General features: G+C 59.8%; 4 protein-coding genes across 4 annotated transcripts; all 4 read left to right on the forward strand.

Annotated features, from left to right (window-relative positions):
* Positions 1-764: 764 nt before the first annotated feature.
* LINJ_29_1050 (hypothetical protein, unknown function) lies at positions 765-2,063 on the forward strand (the record flags this gene model as incomplete). The annotated part of the gene is made up of 1 exon (XM_001466586.1): positions 765-2,063. One exon carries the CDS (start codon positions 765-767, stop codon positions 2,061-2,063), a length of 1,299 nt encoding a protein of 432 aa, XP_001466623.1.
* A 3,461-nt stretch (positions 2,064-5,524) lies between these two features.
* LINJ_29_1060 (putative kinesin) lies at positions 5,525-10,522 on the forward strand (the record flags this gene model as incomplete). The annotated part of the gene is made up of 1 exon (XM_001466587.1): positions 5,525-10,522. One exon carries the CDS (start codon positions 5,525-5,527, stop codon positions 10,520-10,522), a length of 4,998 nt encoding a protein of 1,665 aa, XP_001466624.1.
* A 2,092-nt stretch (positions 10,523-12,614) lies between these two features.
* LINJ_29_1070 (hypothetical protein, unknown function) lies at positions 12,615-14,258 on the forward strand (the record flags this gene model as incomplete). Its single annotated transcript, XM_001466588.1, has 1 exon — positions 12,615-14,258. One exon carries the CDS (start codon positions 12,615-12,617, stop codon positions 14,256-14,258), a length of 1,644 nt encoding a protein of 547 aa, XP_001466625.1.
* A 1,384-nt stretch (positions 14,259-15,642) lies between these two features.
* On the forward strand, positions 15,643-18,306 carry LINJ_29_1080 (conserved hypothetical protein; the record flags this gene model as incomplete). The annotated part of the gene is made up of 1 exon (XM_001466589.2): positions 15,643-18,306. A coding segment is annotated over one exon (2,664 nt), but the record flags the coding sequence as incomplete, so codon positions are not given.

Consider the following 18,306-nt stretch of genomic DNA (forward strand, 5'->3'; position numbering starts at 1 on the left):
CCCAAAACGAATATATATCGCCATTTTCGCGCTTGGGCTCTTCTTGTTGCGGTTCTCTGCCGTCTTTGAGACACTCCGTTTCACTTTTGCGTACCTTCTTTTGTTTTGTCTCTCTGCCGTCGTTGCGACTTTTCTGGCCATCGGTGTGTCGGTGAATGTGTCTGGGTAGGTGGCGTTTTTCCTTCTTTCCTCTCTCATCTTTGAGTGAGTGTGCTTGTGTGTGCGCGCTTTTCCTCTCCGTCCTCGCTGTCTCCTGTGTCGCGTCGTCCTTGCTGATTCTGTGGAGTACATGCTTTGTACTTGGACCAGAGCAGCAAGCGCAGCGGCAACAAACGTTTCCGCTCTTTTTCCGTTCCTCCTTTAGGGGTTTTTGTTTTCCTCTTGGGCTGCTTCGCCGCTCTCCTTCCACATTTATTGAACCTTGGCTCGGCTGCTCCTCATTCTCCTTTCCCCCCTTTCACCTTTCCCCTCTATCATTGCTCATCGGCGTTCTTCGCCCTCTTCGTATACGTGTACGTGTGTGTGTGTGTGTCCTCGCATATCCGATTCCGTTTTGGGAACGCTGCCGCCGCTGGCTCTTTGATCGTGGAATTCCTCACTCCTCCATTTTCTTGCTTTCCCCCTGACCAGCTTCTCTGCGGTGTGGTACTCTCGTTGCAAAGGGCATACCACACACAAACGGAGTCGCGGCGCACGCCGACCACAGAATCTATATATATATATATGTACATAGCGTCCCTGCCGCTGACGTTTCAGAAGGCGCGATGCCAGGACGTTGCTTCTCGAAGAGTCTGGCGTCGGATGTCGACTCGGCCGCCGCTACCGAGAGCTCTCTCTCCGCAACCGAGGCGTCGACAGATGGCCATCGCACAGGTAAGCAGCTTCGCCATGTCGCCTTTCTCCTTGAGAAGGACTTGAAGGAGACGGACACGGAGAAGGTGCCACGCGCTGCCTTTGCCGGCCGGCGCGGCGGCGCAGGTGCGCGGTCTACTGAAGAGCAATGGTCATGGAGTGGCAGGGCAGAGGCCGACGCGCTCCGGCAGCGTGCGCTGCAGTGCGGCGAGGATTTCGTTCGTGTGGCAAGCGGGCTCGGCTACGAGGTGGTGGCGCACACTCCTACGGCGTTTCTTAAGCGCGGGATGTCAGAGAAGACGGCTGCGCCTTTTGGAGTTGCCCAACCCGAAAAGCAAGGTGGAATCGGCCTTGCGGTGGCGAAGAGTGCGACGGCGCGCGCTAGCACCGGCGCTGTCCCTCTCAGCTCGCCGTCGGCCGCCGAGACCACGGTGAGTCTTGCGGCCCCCTTCGGCTCCGGCGGCTCGCCGGTCTTCCCACGGAAGGGCGAACTCGACAGCTGCAGCAGCCGGTCCAGTTCCCTTGGCACCGAGGATCAGGTCGGCATGGTACCTGTGCTCAGCCCGCTGTTGCAGGGCAGCGAACCCGGCCAGCGTCGCCTCTCCACTGATGCGTCTCTGCGCGCACTCGAGGTGCAGGCTCCGCGCACGACTGGAGCGCACGCCGGGATATACCGCTACCCAGCCACGATCGCGTCCTTGCACTCCTTACAGGATAGCACGCCCAACTCGGTGGCAGACGGCAATAGCGTGCGCACGTCGCCCCACCGTTCATCCCGCCCCGGCTTCGGGGCGGAGCATCACACGAACGACGGCGCCAACAGCACACGAGCTGTTCAGTGGACGCCTAACACGAGGCATCCTTCCCCGGCAAGAGGGTCGCCGGCGTCGCATCGGGCTTTGACGCCGCGCACAGCTATTCCCACCCGCAACCACCCTGTCACCGCCTCACTCATGGTTCCTGGCCAGCAGAGCGACGCCTTTGCGGTCCGTCTCTCTATCATGGACGTCACCTCGTCCCGTACCAACAGCAACGCCAATACTTCCATGAGCGCCGAGCACCTAAACGGCCACGAATTCGCGAATGTCGGAGGCTCGCAGAACACGAACAACCGCTTCTTTACGTCTTCCACGGACGCATTGAACACACCAGCGGTGCGCATGACGGACGACGAGGATTGGCCGCGAGCGACGGGCCGCTTGATTCAGTAGGGCAAGAACGGGACAACGCCGGTTTTTGTTACCGCACCCCTGCTTCGTTTTCTTATCGGCTTCCTTCGACGTTTGGCGTTGACTTTGTTGCCTCGAGGGGTCGTTTGGGCCGACAAACACGCCTTCTCATTACCACTCTCGCATCACTCCCGGTCTCCCTCTTTGTCCACACAGCGTTGTTTGCGTCTGGGTGCGCATTCACGCCGCGAACACACACACAAACACATACATCTGGTGAGAGGCTTTGCTTTTGTATTAGCGCTGTTGCCCTGCCACGTCACGTGGCCCTCTTTTTTTCCGCCGCGTTTTTTTCTTTTGCTGATCTCTCCCCCTCACCCCCTCTCTGAGTGGCACTCGCTCAATCTTCTTATGCTTCTCTCTCTGTCTTGTCTGTTTTACCATCTCTCCCTGCATGCGCGCACCTCTCATTTTCTTCCTCCCGACTGTGGCCACACCGTACTACAGCCGTGCATCGCACTCAAAGAAGCCAGGCAACCTCATTTTCATTTACCTACTTCTTCACCTTTTCCTTGTGACTCTCTCTCACTCCGTCCGTCTAAGCAACTATACATTTCTCTCCACGTTTCCCACTGAAACTTGATTGTGGTCCTTTCCATTGTATTACACTCGCTTGCTGGCTAGAAAATAGGAAAGGTGCGCGCGCACACACACGCACAAATGACGAGCGGAAGAGCGACCCGAAGTTGATCTTGTGGGCCTCACGTGAACCCGCCGCGCTCCTTTTTCCTGTCGCTTTCTTCACCTCTATTTCTTTTGTGGTTTGATGAGGGGTGTCTTCCTCATCTTTTTTCTATCATTGACGTGTGTGTGTGTGTACCGTTTGCATTTATCAACATTATATACATATATATATATATATATGTATATATACATTTTTCCAATGTGTGTGCGCGTATGTGCGTGCGCGTTGACGAGCGACACACACACAAAGGGGAATGCCTCCGGCATACACGCGTGAAGGGGCAGTGTACCGCTATCATGTGCTCGGGGGAGGGTGATGTGACCCTGCCGCTGTTCTTTTTTCGCTTTCTTTCCTCATGACCGGGGGTAAGGGACACCTAAGTGTGGTGTCCAGGGTCCGTTACACCCCGCGTTGTGTGTGAGGAAGGCAAGCACCCCCTGTCCCCTGCCAATGCCGAACAACCTCTGGTGGTGGCAGGGCCAAGCAGCTGTGACGTAGGGGTGGACAGGGCGATGTGTCGCTGCTGATGTCGGCGGTCAGGTCGTGGATGGCGTTGCGCCGGAGCGGCCTGCGGCAGTGAACGCACTTGCGCCATCCATCTGGTGGGCATGGTGTCGCCGCAGCTCGAGCGCATCCCCGCCCCGCGCCTCACACTGCCTGCTGGCGGGGGGAGCCTGAGCTACCCCGAGGGACGCACGAGGTGGGGACCGGCGCAATGTGAGCCGCTGTGAGGCGGCCTCCGCTTCGCAGGCCGGTAGTGTTTTGAGGCAGAGGCCATGCTCGGATGACGGAGTCGGCGCATTGCTGTAGAGCGTGTGCACGACTGCTTTGCGCCACGCGATGGGGGCCTGCGACATGCCGGGTGGAGTGTTGTCGAGCTCACGTTGCGTGGCGGAGAACGGACGTGTGAAACGTAAAGAAACAGACAAACAAAAGCCACAAAAAAAGGCGCTGAGATCGGCGTCTTTTGTTTCGGGTAAGTTCTCTTTCACTTGTGTAACTTTTTCGCGTTTTCTCACTGTTTTCGTGCCTGATGCCTTCGCGTGAATGGCTCTTGTGCTTTTTTTTTCATAATTGCTCCCTTTTTTTGTTCGTGTGTGTGCCCCGTGTCTTTATCGCATGTGCCTGCTTGTGAGAATTATGTGTGTCCTCACGTGTGTGCGTCTGCATCTCTGTGTTAGTGTGCGTTGCACCACCACATGGCTTTCGCTTGCGCTGATTCGTTTGCGTTCGTGAATGCAGACGGTAGCATTTTTTTTTCGATATATTTAGGTGTTTTTTTTCGGTGGCTTGTACTCGGCGCTGGTCTGATTGGTCGTTTTTTTCTATTCTAGTAGCAGCTCTTGCCTCCTCCTCGTAGCTTCCAATGAGTCTCTCGATCTCGCTGTGGACCTGCTCTCGCGCTTGTGTAGTTTCGCTGTTTCTCCAGTGTGAGAAAGCGTACTACTACCACTGTGGCAGCAGTGTGCTTTTACGTTCTCTTCTCCATTTGTGTTTCGATGGGGGCTGCCAGCGCTGCATTGTGTCATCAAAATGCGCGTGATAGTGAGAAGTAAGCATGAGGCAACAACCCAAGAGAAGAAAAGGCACATTACCGGCGCACCACGGACGCCAACGGATTCTTTGCAGCGTGGCGGCGGCTGACCAGTTTGCTGTCTAGCTTCTCCTGCTTCTCTCCACTACCCAAGTCATGTGCACCTTGATGACACGCCCTCTGCCGCTGTACTTCTCTCCCACCTCTTTTCCTCTTGCCTTCACGCAGTGACAGCGGCAGCGCTGCTCAATGGCCAATCACGCGCTTTGGGCACAACATGCAAAGAAGTACAAGAAAACGCAGGTGTGCACACGCTTACAATAGAAGGAGAGTGTCACCATTGTTACGGATTAACTGCAGGGCAGAGGCGTTCTCCTCTTCCTCTTTCTCTTCCTCTTCAGCACTATATCTCACACGTCCACGAATCGTGGAGGAGGCCGCTCCCTGACGTGTACGCAAACTAAAAAAAAAGATTAGATATCACGAGAGAACACGCAACCAGAAGGAACAGGCGCCCCTCTACATATCCGCACACACATACACACACACACACACACACATTGACACGCCCACGCAACCACAGTACAAGAAGGTGTGCATCCGTGTTTAGCGTGTCTCCCTGCTACACACGCAGACGCTGTATAAGGCTGTTCAATATTCTTCTTTCACACGCACACACGCACACCGTACATATTATACACACACATATATATATATGTATATGTGTATGCGTATATGTATTCTTTTTCTCGCTCTTTCGTTTCCCCGCTCACATCTGTCGCCGTACAAAAAAGTTCATTGCCTTTTTTGTGTTGGCGTGCTCGCTACCGGTAGACCTCGTCGTCTGCGGACCTGTGTGCGTGTGCTGATTGTCGCGAGGTTTGATCTCTTCGCATCTCCCTTTTGCGCTTGTGTGTGTGCATGTGTGTGGGTGTATCTCCTCTCTTTGCGAGTACCGCTGGACTCTCTCGAGAGAGCCGTGCACAGTCCTCCCCCTTTTCTTTTTCACCGCCATTAAGGGCCGGGCGGATGCTGCCTCGTGAGTTGGCCCGCTCACCGCACATGAGCTCTGGCGGCTCGGCGATGACGCAGCCAAAACGGCCGACTGGCCCTCCAGGCACTCGCCCCATGTCTGCTGCCTCTCCTCTCATCACGCTCTCGCAAAACCAGCTGCCTCTGAGGAGTTCGACACCTTTGCCGCCGCGCAGTGGTGTGTCGTCGACCATGGCCTCGCGGCCAAGCTGCAGCATTTCCGGCAGTTTCCAGCCCACACCCAGCATCCTGGGCGCGCAGGAGGAGAAGGTGCGCGTCGCGGTGCGCTGCCGTCCTCCGAATGCGGCCCACGGGGAGCACAGTGATGACATCATCGTGTCTATGAACCCGTCAGCGAACGAGGTGTACCTGCTGGACCAGGAGGCTGCGCCGTGGCGTCTGGACATGCCGCTGTGGTCGTGCTCTGGCGTGGCCCTCGACGGCTCACATGCGGTGTCGCAGGCTGGCGTGTACGAGGCGGTTGGGCGGCCGCTTCTGCAGCACGCACTTGACGGCTACAACAGCACGCTCATGGCGTACGGGCAGACAGGTAGCGGCAAGACCTACACGATGATGGGCGATCACCGCGATAACGAAGGCGGCGAAGGGGCCGGCATTATTCCTCGCATGTGCCGCGACCTTTTCCACGAGCTGAACAACCGCTCCTTCACCGCCCCCAGCGGCGAGCGCCTCAGCTGGGAGGTGCACGTGCGATACGTCGAGGTATACTGCGAGAAGATCAGCGACCTCCTCAACTGTGGCGCGTCGGTCGGCATTCGCGAAGAGATCACACCGCAGAGCGCCACTTTCGCTCTGGTCGGTGCTCGCCGTGTCAAGGTAACCGCCACAGATGACCTTCTGCAGGCGCTTGCAATCGGCAACAAGTGGCGCCGCACGGCGGCCACGAAGCTCAATGACCGCAGTAGTCGCAGCCACGCTCTCTTTTTGATTGACTTGACGGAGATCATCTCTTTCACTGAGCCTGACGGCACCGTCGCCAGCGCACCGAGCAAGAGCCTCAGTATTCGCCTTGTCGACCTGGCCGGGAGCGAGCGGGTGAGTGAGACAGGGGTGCACGGGCAGAAGCTGAGGGAGGTAAAGGACATTAACCTCTCTCTCTTCACCCTTGGCTGCGTGATCGAGTCCCTCTCTGACCCCAAGCGGCGCGGTATCAAGCCACCGTATCGTGACAGCGTGCTGACGAAGCTCCTTCGAGATGCCTTCGGCGGCAACAGCAAGACAACAATGGTTTGCACAATCAGTCCTTGCGAAGCGCAGCGCCTGCAGACGGTGCAGACGCTCCACTACGCAGCCAAAGCGCGCCGTGTGCTGAACAAGCCTCGCGTCAAGGAGGACCCATCCGCTATGGAGCTGCGCCGCGCCAACGAAGAGCTTGTGGCGCTGCGGCGCCAGCTGGATGAAGCGCAGCGCAACGGCAACCACTACGAGTCCATCGAGGCGGAGCTGAGGGAGGCAAACATGCGGCTGCGCCGCGAGCAGAAGGAAGCGAGGCTGCGCAAGCAGGTGATGGAGAGGCGTGAGGCAGAGCTAGCTGCTCGGATGCGGGAGCTGGAGGACCAGCGTGAGGCCTACGAGGCGCAGATGCAGGCGCTCGAGGCCGAGGCCGAGCGAGCGCGTGCGCAGCAGGAGAAGCGCGAGGAGGAGCTGCGTCGGGCACACGAGATGGCCACCAAATACGCACGTGACCGACTCAAAGAGATGGAGGAGCAGTGCGTCTCCGCCGAGGCAGCGCTTCGCTCCAGAGAGGAGGAGCTTGTGAAGAAGCAGCGTGCCATCGAGGAGAAGATGCGGGCAGCAGAGGCGAGCTCGCGGTGCCGCATTGATGAGTTGCAGCGGCAGCAGAAGGACATGGAGAACGCGCTGAAGGAGAAGGAGCGGTTGACCTCGATGCACGAGCGCGAGATGCGCCACAAGTACAAGCAGGCCGAGGAGAATCTGAGGGCCATGGAGAAGCGTAACTTCCAGATGGAGGAAGAGTGGGCAGCCAAGGTCAGGGCCCTCGAGGCGACTGCGAAGCAACGAGAGGAGGATGTGGCGCAGCGCATTCGTGAGGCGCAGGGGGCGCAGTGCAAGGCCGAGGCCGCGGTGCGTCGGAAGGAGGAGGAGCTGCAGCGGAGGTGGATCCAAGTCGACAACGAGGCACGGCAGCTGCAATCCGAGGTGGCGGCGAAGGAGGCAGAGCTGAAACGGCGCGTGCAGGAGGCGAACCGCAGCACGGAGCAGCGCGAGGAGGATCTCAACGAGCGTCTGCGCAAAGCAGAGTACGAGCTCAGCCGTCGTGAGCGTGAGACAGCGCAGAAGCTGCTCGAGGTAGAGGCACTTCAACAGGCGACTGAGCTGCAGTCGGAGACGACCCGCGCGAAGGAACGCACGATGAAGGAGGCCCACAACGTCCGCACCGAGTCCCTGGAGGCTCTTGAGGCGCAGCTTCAGCAGCGCCAAGAGGAGCTGCGCAAGCAGTTCGATGAGGTGATGCAGATGAAGAGAGCATGGAATGCGCAGCACGCGGAGCAGAGGCAGAAGCTGCAAGCAGAGCACGAGGCCGCCCTGCAAGCTGTGAAGCAATGGGAGACTGACGTCTCTCAGCGGGAGATGGAGCTGCGCCGGCAAAACGACGAACTTGCTGGCAAACTGCGAGCGCAGGAGATGCAGCTAGAGAAGCAGCAGATGATGCTGCTGGCGGATAAGAACGAGTTCGAAACGGCGATGCAGCGGGAGAGGCGTGCGATGCTTCGCACGAGAGAGGAGATGCAGCTCGCCCAGGATCGCAACGACGTGGACTGCAAAATGCGGCAGGATAAGCTGCGCGAGTGGGAGACGGAGCTGCGCGACCGCCGCGCCGAGATGGAGGCGACGCAGAGGGAGCGCGAGGCGGCGCTGCGGCAGAAGGAGATGGCGCTGGTTGCGCTGCAGGATGCGGCGATGGCAAAGGAGGTGGAGCTCTATCAGGCACAGGAACGCCTCAAGGCAGAGCAGGCAGACCTGCAGCGCGTTGCCAAGGCGACCGAGACGGAGCGAGGACGCCTAAAGGCAAACTGCACACGTCTACAGCGATGTGAGATGCGACTAGGTGACGTCGCCGATCACAGCATCTTTGACTCCGGCGCGCTCGACGACGTGCGCATGTCCGCCGAGTACATGGCATGCCAAGGCCACGCCGAATCGTCCGCCGATGTGTTGAACCGACGAGAGCAGCGGTACTTCTGCGCTTTTGAGAGCATGTACCGCGCCAACATCCTGGCCGAGGAGAGGATAGAGTTTCGCAGCTTGGCCCGCAGCAACCAGCTGGAGGCTCGCGATATACAGCGGTGCGTCGAGGTGATGCGGATGCAGGAGGTGACAAGCGCGCTGCAGGCGAAGCTGAACGCGGCCTTGAGCGAGTCCAAGGCTGCCGAGTCGAGGGCAACCGCATCACAAGGGCAGGTGGAGACTCTGAGAGGTGAGCTGGAGAGCTTGCGGCGGCAGGCCCTGGAGGTGAAGGTGCAGATGGGCAGCGCCGTCGCCGCTGCCCAATTTGCGGAGGCGCAGGTGCGCCAGCTGCGGATCGAGGCCTACGAAGCCGACGCAAAGCACCGCGATCGCGAGCAGGAGTGCCAGTCCGCCGTGATAAAGGCGCAGAGCGCCGCCACCGCTGCCGCCCACAGCCAGGACCTCCTCCACCAGCTGGCGATGCGCATGCTGCTAGCGTGCGAGGAAGAGCAGCGCAGCCTACTTGAGCACCATCAGACCAGCGAGCTCCAGTCACTGCATCTCTTGCAGATATCCGACCAGCGCGTACTGGATCGCGAGGGTGCCATCCGCAAGTGGCAGTCACTCTACCGTCGTTGCAGCGAGGGGAACACGTCGACAAGGGTAAAGGACGACGCCGCGCGGCAGCGACTCACGGACGAGGAGGCTCAGCGCTTGCGCAATCTCCAGCACGAGGGCGATGTGCTCGCACGCAGAGAGGATTGCCTAGCCGCAGAGCGGGAGCGGGTTGAGCAACGTGTGCTCGACTTTGAGAGCTACCAGCGCGCACAGATGACGGAGCTGTCGCGGCAGGAGCAAGAGGTGAAGGGGTACTTGCTGGAACTGGAAGAGATGGATCAGCGCAAGATGCGCGAGTACGCCGAGCGCGAGCAGCGCCTCGTGGAGATGGCGGAACACCTCAAGATGCGGCAGGCCCGTATTAACACCAACGCTCAAGACCTGTTTCAGTCTCTGCTTCAGCGATCCGCGGAGCAGCAGTCGGCGCTGGCAGAGGCGCACGAGGAGCTCGAGCGCGTTAGTTTGCAGCGTACCAAGTACATGGCGCGGGAGAGGCAGCTCATTGAGCAGGCACGGCACGGCAACGCGGATGCCATGCAGCAGCTGGTGAAACTGCACGAGGAGTACGTCGAGTCGGAGAAACATCAGCTAAAGCGACGAGCTCGCAGGCTGGAGGAGGAGGAGGCGCACAACAAGCAGCGTCTGGCTGAGCAAGAGGCGGAGATTCACCGCTACCTGCTCGATATCGAGGCGGAGGATGTTCGCCGCAACGCGCTCTCACACCAAGGCCAGGAGCTGATGCGGAAGGCCGAGGAGCGTCTGTCCAAGGCGCAGTTTAAGGAGGCTGCGTTGCGCGACCTGGCCCGCCAAATCCACCTCGAGGCTATGGAGTCAGAGGAGCAGGCGCGCGCAATGGAGACAACGCTGAGGCGAAAGGAAAAGTCCGCTCGCGAGAAGCTCAAGCACCGAAAGGTGGAGCTGGAGCAGCTGCAGCGTGCAGCCAGCAGCGCCGCCGAGTACAATGAGCAGACGCTGCTGGACATGGAGGCGGACTTGTTGGCGATTGTGAACAAGAACAAAAATGCCGAGCATGTCATCAAGACACGCGAGGCGGAAATCGAGCGGCAGAAGATGTACTACATGGAACTCTCCAAGATGTTGGCTGAGCGCGATGAGATGCTCAGGAAGGAGCACGCGCTGCGCCTATGCGGCAAGAAGAACGCCGGCTCGTTGGCTAAGGACCTACTCGATGTCAACGACGCTCTGCGCAAGCAGGTGTTGACGTGGAAGCAGAAGTTCGACGTCCTTCTTTCGGAGGGCAAGATCGAGTGCGAGAAGTGCTCGTGGAAGAACAAGCGAGACACATCAATGTGCATGTGCTGTGGGCACGCAGGCTTGCTAGACTTGTCGCAGACGTGTTGATGCGATTGTGTTTTCTGCTCGTTTCCGAAACGTATACTCCGCTGCCGCGCTCGCATTTGTGGCTTGTGGATCCGTGTATGCTTTGAGCGCCCCCCTACCGTTAGCGCTTCCGTCATCACATCGCTCGACTAACCATAGAGCAGACACACACAACCATGGTGCAAATACGGAGGGAGAGGGGTGAGGGAGAATCAAGCTCCCTGACGTCCTCTGCACCTTCACATGTGTCGCTGACACCTTTGTCCCTGCTGGGTATAGAGATTAGATGGTGCGTTGGGGTTTCAGTTTGCGTGTCTGTGAACAATGTAGGCTCTCCGCTGCGCTGCTCTACAACTATATATGTAGTCTTTCTTAGCCCTTTCTATACCTTCACGCTTCCTTGCCCGCCCTTTCTTAGCCGCTTCCGTTTTTTTTTTCTTCTTGCCTCCCTTGTCCTTCTCTCTCCTCGACTTTGGCGTTGCTTGCCGTTCAGCGACGCGGTCGCTCTCAGCCTCTCTCTCTGACTGGGCTCGTGATGCCTTTTACCCTCGCATTTGCCGCACTTCTGCATAAGCGTCCCTCTATCCTGTGTGCGTGTGTTCGCTCTAGTCCTTTCTTGGTTTTTCTGTTGCGTTGCTATGGTTGCGTCTTGCTTGCGCATCGCTTGCTGGTTCGTTGCGTTGCCTCCCTCCCTCTCTCTCCTTGTCTGAGATGCGTGTGGGCGCGCTTGTCGATCGTCAGGTTTTGGCTCAAGGATGACAGCTCTAGAAGCATGAGAGGTCGTCCTTTTGCACTTCCTTGATGAGGGCATGCGCTGCTGTCCGCATGTTTGCACGCGCAGGAGCAGGGGCGGGCTCGATGAATGGCATCGATTAGTGTGTGGCGCGCTTCATCCCTCTTTTCTTCCCTCCTTCATTCTTCTTTTCCTCTGCGGATTTTTGTTTCTTGTCTCCCATCCGAGGAACAGCGGGCGGTTGAAGTGCGCCACCCAGGCGCGTGCCGTTGCTCTCTCTCTCTGTGCGCCTGTCTTGCACGTTGCCTGTGGCTTTCCCTCCTTTCGCTTGTCTTCCATTCTTTTCTAGATCTGCATCCTACACCAGAGCCGAGTCTTTGTGTTTTCCCTCTTCTCCCTTTTACTGACGTGTCGATGAACCGCACTCTTGTCGCACAAAACAGATGCACACATCCCAACTACACGCACAGGCACGGTGCTTCGTCGCGTGCGTGCGCTGCCCCGCTGCCTGCACGCTTTCCTTTCCCTCCCCAAATGCGCTTTTTCACGCACCCAGCGCTCTGGATCCATCGGCTGAGAAGTGGGAAACGTGCGAGCGACAGGGGAGAGAACGGGCCAAGCGGCACTTGCGCAGATGAGGGCATCGGCTTCTGTGCAGCTCAGTGCAGGAGTGCAGTACCCCTGCTCACATCATCCCCGCACACGCTCATGCGCGCTTCCTCTTTCCCGGTCTTTTAGACTTCTCCCCCCCCTCGCAGGCACTCCACGGTTTCGGTGAAGGGGCAGCAGGGCTGCAGAGCGAGTTTGATGCTATCGAAAGGTTTACCAGATGCCGCGCTCCGAAGGAGATGGAACTCTCTCCTCCCAGCGCGGGACATGCGACAGCACACACACACACACACATGCTGCTCTTTGCCTCTTCCTTCTTTGTTCTCCACTTCTGTTTTCTCTCTGCATTTTCTCGCACAGTGGAGAGGGACTCGGCTCACGCGGCAGCCGCGATAGCACCAGCAGCGGTGCTGCTCACTGCTGAGACGACGAGAGAGAGAGAGGGACGGCAACGTACGCGTCACCGTGACGTATACTAGAGCACGAGCGCGTGGATTTTTCAGCAGAGAGCCGTCAACGCACAGCGAGCATACTCCTTTCCTTTACACTTCTCCTGTTGCGTCCCCCTGGTCTTTTGAGTCCTCACCTGTGCACCCACTGGCAACCACGCGACGAGGCGACCTATTCCTGATTTATGCCCACTTCTCTCTCATATCCACAGGCAGTACCAGCACCCCACAGACTCTCTACTGGTCCCCTCATCTCTCCCCACACCCTCACGTCTCGCTATTTACAGTTCGGCGTGTTGGCTGCCTAGGCGGCCCCGCCATCATGCGTTGCAGCGCGTCTACGCAGCAGCTCCTCGATGAGCTCGCCGCGCGAGAGCGACGAGTCCTGCAGCAGTTGCGCGATCTCTCCGGTATGAAGGCATCTCCGATCGCACCTAGCCGGCCCTGCGCAAGTTTGCCGATGACCCCGGAGCGACTCAACGTCGCTTCAACACACCCGGCATCGTCGACACCCCTACCGCAACTGCTTCCCTCTCCTTTGTCTACCACCGAGCATGAGGAGTATCAAGTAAAGACGCCGTCGTGGCGCCAGCAGGGCAGCTGCCACCATGACGTCCACCACCCCTCGCGTGGGACTTTGGGCAACCTGGAGCGAGACCTTCAGCGACTTCAGTACCTACTGCGGCACAGTCCGCTGACGGGGACGCAGGCAGCGATTGCGGACGCAGGCGACGAGAACGGCTCTGAGGCGACCAACGCACAACAGTCGCAGCAGCATCTCCCGATGACGCACAGAGACGACGGCGCTGCAATGGCACGTGAGAAGAGGACACGCGAAGCGCGGCGGCCCAACTTGAGTGCATCCCCGGTGACACCGGAGGTGAAGCGCGACCGACAAGAGATGGAAGCCTACTACGCTCCACCGCCGCCCCTGACGCCTCTCCCATCGTACGCAGAGGCGTCTCTGCAGCATCCAGGCGGCGGCTCAACCTCTCCAGCGCGAGGCAGTGCGGTGCTCAGCATGGACGATGAGCCCTGCGACGAGGATGTGGCGCTCGCCAGTGACGCTCTAGCACACTTCTCTCAAGTTGCTGCGGGGTTGGTAACCAGCGGTGTAGAGAACCGGCTTAGAAGGGCGAATACGACTATGTTTCCTGGACGGTGCTCAGCAAAGACTGTAGGCGGCTTGCAAGCGAGCCCCTACCGTGAGCCAGACGACACAGTGCCGAGAGAGGCGCACAGTCGGCAGGGCGTCACCCCTGCGGTGACCCCTTCGACTAGTGAGTGGCGACGCTCTCCGGTGCGGTGGTTTTCTTCTTCCGCCCCCACGGCGACTTCAATCTCGAAGGACGCGCCCCGACACGAGTGGTGCGAGGAGGGGGAGGAGGAGGTGACGATGCTCTGTGTGTCTGCGTTGGACGCATGGGCTGCGCATCGCTCGGCGCATTGCGTGCCTCACGGGACAGCCAATTTCGACTCGGCTTCCATTGCGACCTCTCCACCGCCGGCGAGGACATTTTCTCGGGCTTCACGTCCACCTCTGTCGCCATCTCGTCCCGGAGAGCTATCGGATATCCACGCAACTCCGCACCCAGCCCTGCCGAGCACCAACTCGCCCCCACACGTACCAGCGCGGTCCCCGTCTCCCTTTGCCAAAACCTGTCAACTCGCCGTTTCCACTGCCGGTCTCACCTTCCTCACACCTACCCTTGACGAGGACGGAGCTGCGCAGCCCTTCGCTGCCACATTACCGCCGCAAGCTGCAACGCCGCAAGAAACCTTGCACAGCGGTAACGACCACCACAGCAGCAGAGTATCGACGGAGCCTCAGACTTCGTGTGTTGCATCCGCCTTGCCGAGCGGTGTCATGCGAACCACCTCGTGGTCTACTCTGAAGGCGTTCTACGCCCGACAGTCCAGCGCCGGCGCCCTAATGACACCGTCGTGGGAAGAGGGTACCCGATAGCTTACGAAGCGCAGATGGAGTGCAAGGGCAGCGCATGGGGGCTGGTGATACGGCTGCCCCTTTTCGCACTATCGAACGAGAGGGGCCCGTTACGGAAGCGGTGCCATCATCTAAAGTGCGCACTCTTCGTTACCACACGCACACCCATTTACGCCTGTAGCATCCTTGCGTGGGGTGAGGGGTGGGTGGGCATTCATAGACTGGCATAGAGACAGCTTATTCAGCTGACCTAGGAGGAGACGCACGCACCAGAGACACAAGCATACTCGCACATATTTACACGCGTGCACCTGGCTTCGGCTCCCACACGTGCATAGGCGCGCTCGCTTTCTCACCGGCTCAACGGAACGACTCCTGGTGCGTCGTACTGCGGCAACGTTTTTCGTTCATCATTTGCGTTTCCTGAACACATCGGCCACCTCAGTGCGCGGCATCACGCGATCCGTTACACCCCGCGTTGTGTGTGAGGAAGGCAAGCACCCCCTGTCCCCTGCCAATGCCGAACAACCTCTGGTGGTGGCAGGGCCAAGCAGCTGTGACGTAGGGGTGGACAGGGCGATGTGTCGCTGCTGATGTCGGCGGTCAGGTCGTGGATGGCGTTGCGCCGGAGCGGCCTGCGGCAGTGAACGCACTTGCGCCATCCATCTGGTGGGCATGGTGTCGCCGCAGCTCGAGCGCATCCCCGCCCCGCGCCTCACACTGCCTGCTGGCGGGGGGAGCCTGAGCTACCCCGAGGGACGCACGAGGTGGGGACCGGCGCAATGTGAGCCGCTGTGAGGCGGCCTCCGCTTCGCAGGCCGGTAGTGTTTTGAGGCAGAGGCCATGCTCGGATGACGGAGTCGGCGCATTGCTGTAGAGCGTGTGCACGACTGCTTTGCGCCACGCGATGGGGGCCTGCGACATGCCGGGTGGAGTGTTGTCGAGCTCACGTTGTGGCGGAGAACGGACACGTTGAGCAGAAAAGGCGCATAACCGAACGACGAACCTCTCGCTGCTCTTTGGTCTCCGATTTCTCTCGGCTGAGGCTCACTTCATTCTCTCCGTGGATCTCCCGACGTTTGGTTTCAGCTGCCGAACAGTGATGGAAAAGTGCGCTGACCGCCACACACCTCTTGTTTGCATGTCGACTCTCGCTTCCATACTTCCTTCACCTCTGTCTGTTTCCTTTTCCTGGCTCGCCGGCATAGGCAGCACCATCGACAAGTTCATGTACGCGTGAAGAGGCGCAGAGTCAAGTTGCTGCGACGCACGAGCGAAAGTTCACCGTGAGCCTCATTGGCGAAGTCTGCTGCATTCCTGCACTCTATCAAGAAAATAAGCAGGCGCACGCTTGGAACAGTAGCAGCATTACTGACTCTGCGAGTTTGTTGCGCCCTGCCCGAGCATGGAGGAATTACCCGCGCCATCGCCTGCTGCGTCGACAGCGCCGACGCAGGTTAATGTAGAGTTTTCGAGCGACGACGCGCTGGTGCCGTCCCCCAAGGTGCTGATCGGCACTACCGACGAAGGTGGCCGCGCTCCTCGCAACCGCGAAAGCCGGCGCATTCAATTCCTCGACGACGGTAAGCTCTTCGAGGGCCACTTCACCGTCCAGTCGCGCAATCTCAAGAGCATTATCCAGTATCTGGTGGACCGGCAAAGCGAGCAGGATGTCATCATCCAAGATTTGCAGAGGCAAGTGCACGTGCTGCGCACTCGTCAACTGAAAGCCAAGCAGCGGGCGGGAGGGGATGGCGAAATGTGGCTGCGGGCTGCAGCCGCCTCCGGCAAGTCCGCCTCTGGGCGTGGTGTAGAGGACCGTGTGAAGCACATCGAGCAGTTCCTGCAGCTGTGGGGTGTGCGCCTCGGGGATGTCGCGAAGCTTGTCGAGGAGTACGGCGATCCTGTCATCACCCCCGACGCGTATACCTCGTACCTTGTGGATCTGCCCGCGTTTCGCTTCACTCGTCGCGAGACGCGTGCTTTCGTGATCAGTGCCAGCGAGCAGTCCAGCATCAGCGCCGCGGCAGCCGCAGCCAGTGACACGGCGACGCGTCGGCGCCACAACAGCAGCCCATCAAAGCGGGAAACGGGCTCGGCTGGCTCTTCCTCCGATACTGAAAGGAAGTGCGACGACGGCGCTACGGAGACAGCACTCGAGAAGGCAACTGCCGCCCTCATGAAGGCGGAGATGCTCTTGGAAGAGCTGCGCAGCATTCCGGCACGGCCACCGCCGCCATCCTCCAAGGCCCGCCGAGCCGAGGCTTCGGCACCGAATACGGACAAGGGCGGCTCTGGCGGTAGCGGCGGCGCAATAGACCACGAGGCCCGCGCAGACATCGAGGAACTCGGCGACTACGTGATACGCCGCTTCCAGGAGCTAGAGGCGCAGTCGATGATGACGGCAGCAACGGTGGCCAGGGCCGCTGCTGCGCCGCGAGCAGAGAAGGGCGGTGGCAGCAGTGTGGGCGGAGGCGGGGCCGCTGCTGCAAAGGCTGCCCCAGCGCGTCCGAAGCAAGTGCCAACGAAAAAGCCGGTCGCAAACACCGCCTTGCCCACGCCTGCGCTGGAGCCTCCTCCGTTGCCGCACATGGTTCCTGGTGAAGTGATCGACACCGTTGCCCGCGAGGACGCTGCGACGTCCCTTGACCTGCTAGAGGAGCTGGAGGTGACGATGGAGCGTCGGTTCAAGGAGGTGAACAGCGCCCTTGCGAACATTGCGCTGCGCACTGCTTCCATGGCAAGGAACAGCAGCGGTAGTGCCCCTTCTGCGGCAGAGCCTGAAAAGCAGCAGCAGCAGCGGTCCGGCTCGCCGTCGTCAAAGAGCCCGTCGAGCAAGACACGGTCGCCGTTCTCAGGCAAGCTGGCCGACAAGAACGCTGAGCCGAAACCAGTGGTGGACGATATCGAGGCGGAGGTGGAGGAGGCCAGTGTGTCGGCGTCCGCGTCTCATGCGCCATCCTCAACATCCAAAGTGCTTCGCCCATCCAAAGGCAAATCAAAGCAGACGGCTAGCAACCCTGCTGGACCTCTCATCCCAAGCGTTGGGGTCGATCAGGCGGCCAGGGATGAGATGGCGGCCCTCTCAGACCGAGTCGGCGACCTCGAGGAGGAGCTGCTGGAGCGGTGGCAGGCGATGGAGGAGCGGCTGCGCATCATAGGCAGAGCCGCTATGAAGCAGAGTGTGTCCAACGCCGCTGCAGGGCCGGGCGGCACAGCAGTCACGGCGGTGAACCGCGCCCCTGTTGTGGACCGCAAAGCCCGTGAGGACGCTGCCCTTTCCCTCATGCGGCTACAGCAGCTGGAGAAGGAGCTGGCGCAGCTGAAGCGGCAGTGGGCCTCCGCAGATGCCTCCGCCAGGTCTGCCCTTGGCAACGCCGACCCGCCTGCAGGCGCAAGCAAAACGATACTCACCACGCCGGCCGTACCTATGGAGCCGAGCGCGCCGCTGCGGGACACGTATGACAGCAAAGTCACGGACCTAGAGAAGGAGGTGGCGCAGCGGATGGCGGATGTAAATGAGGCCATTGCGCAGCTAAGAGGCGGGGCCATGCGGGTCACACCCGGCCTCGACGCCGCTGTCTCGGCGGCGCGAATCACGAATGGCACTGGCCGAGTGGACGTGCTCTCCGATCTCAATACGCTGGCGTGGATTGCCTCCCTGGCACCGTCAGCGGAGAGCCTCGCAATTCTTCCAGATCAGCCGCAAACGCATCAATCAGAGGCCACTTCACCCTCCGCTTTACCGGCTCAAAACCACCTGACCTTACGTGCAATGGACACCGATGCGCTTCCCGGCGTAGCGGCAGAGGGCCGCTTGCCAGAGGTGGACCCGTCGCGGCGTGCTGAGACGTATCAGTCGGTGCTGGCACTCGGCTACAGCAAAAACACTGACGTGGACCTCTTCACCGCCTACCTAATGGGCGGCAGCTCCTCCGGGGCGAAGCGCACGGCTATCAGCCGCCTACGTCCTCCCGACGCGCCAACGTTTGGCACCCATCTTGTAGAGCGTGCTATGGTTGACTTGCCGGCAGACACCGCGATAGTCGCTGCCGGGGAGGCGGCCAAT

Source organism: Leishmania infantum, chromosome 29, assembly GCF_000002875.2.
Source record: "Leishmania infantum JPCM5 genome chromosome 29".
In the NCBI taxonomy this organism is placed as follows: Eukaryota; Euglenozoa; class Kinetoplastea; order Trypanosomatida; family Trypanosomatidae; genus Leishmania; species Leishmania infantum.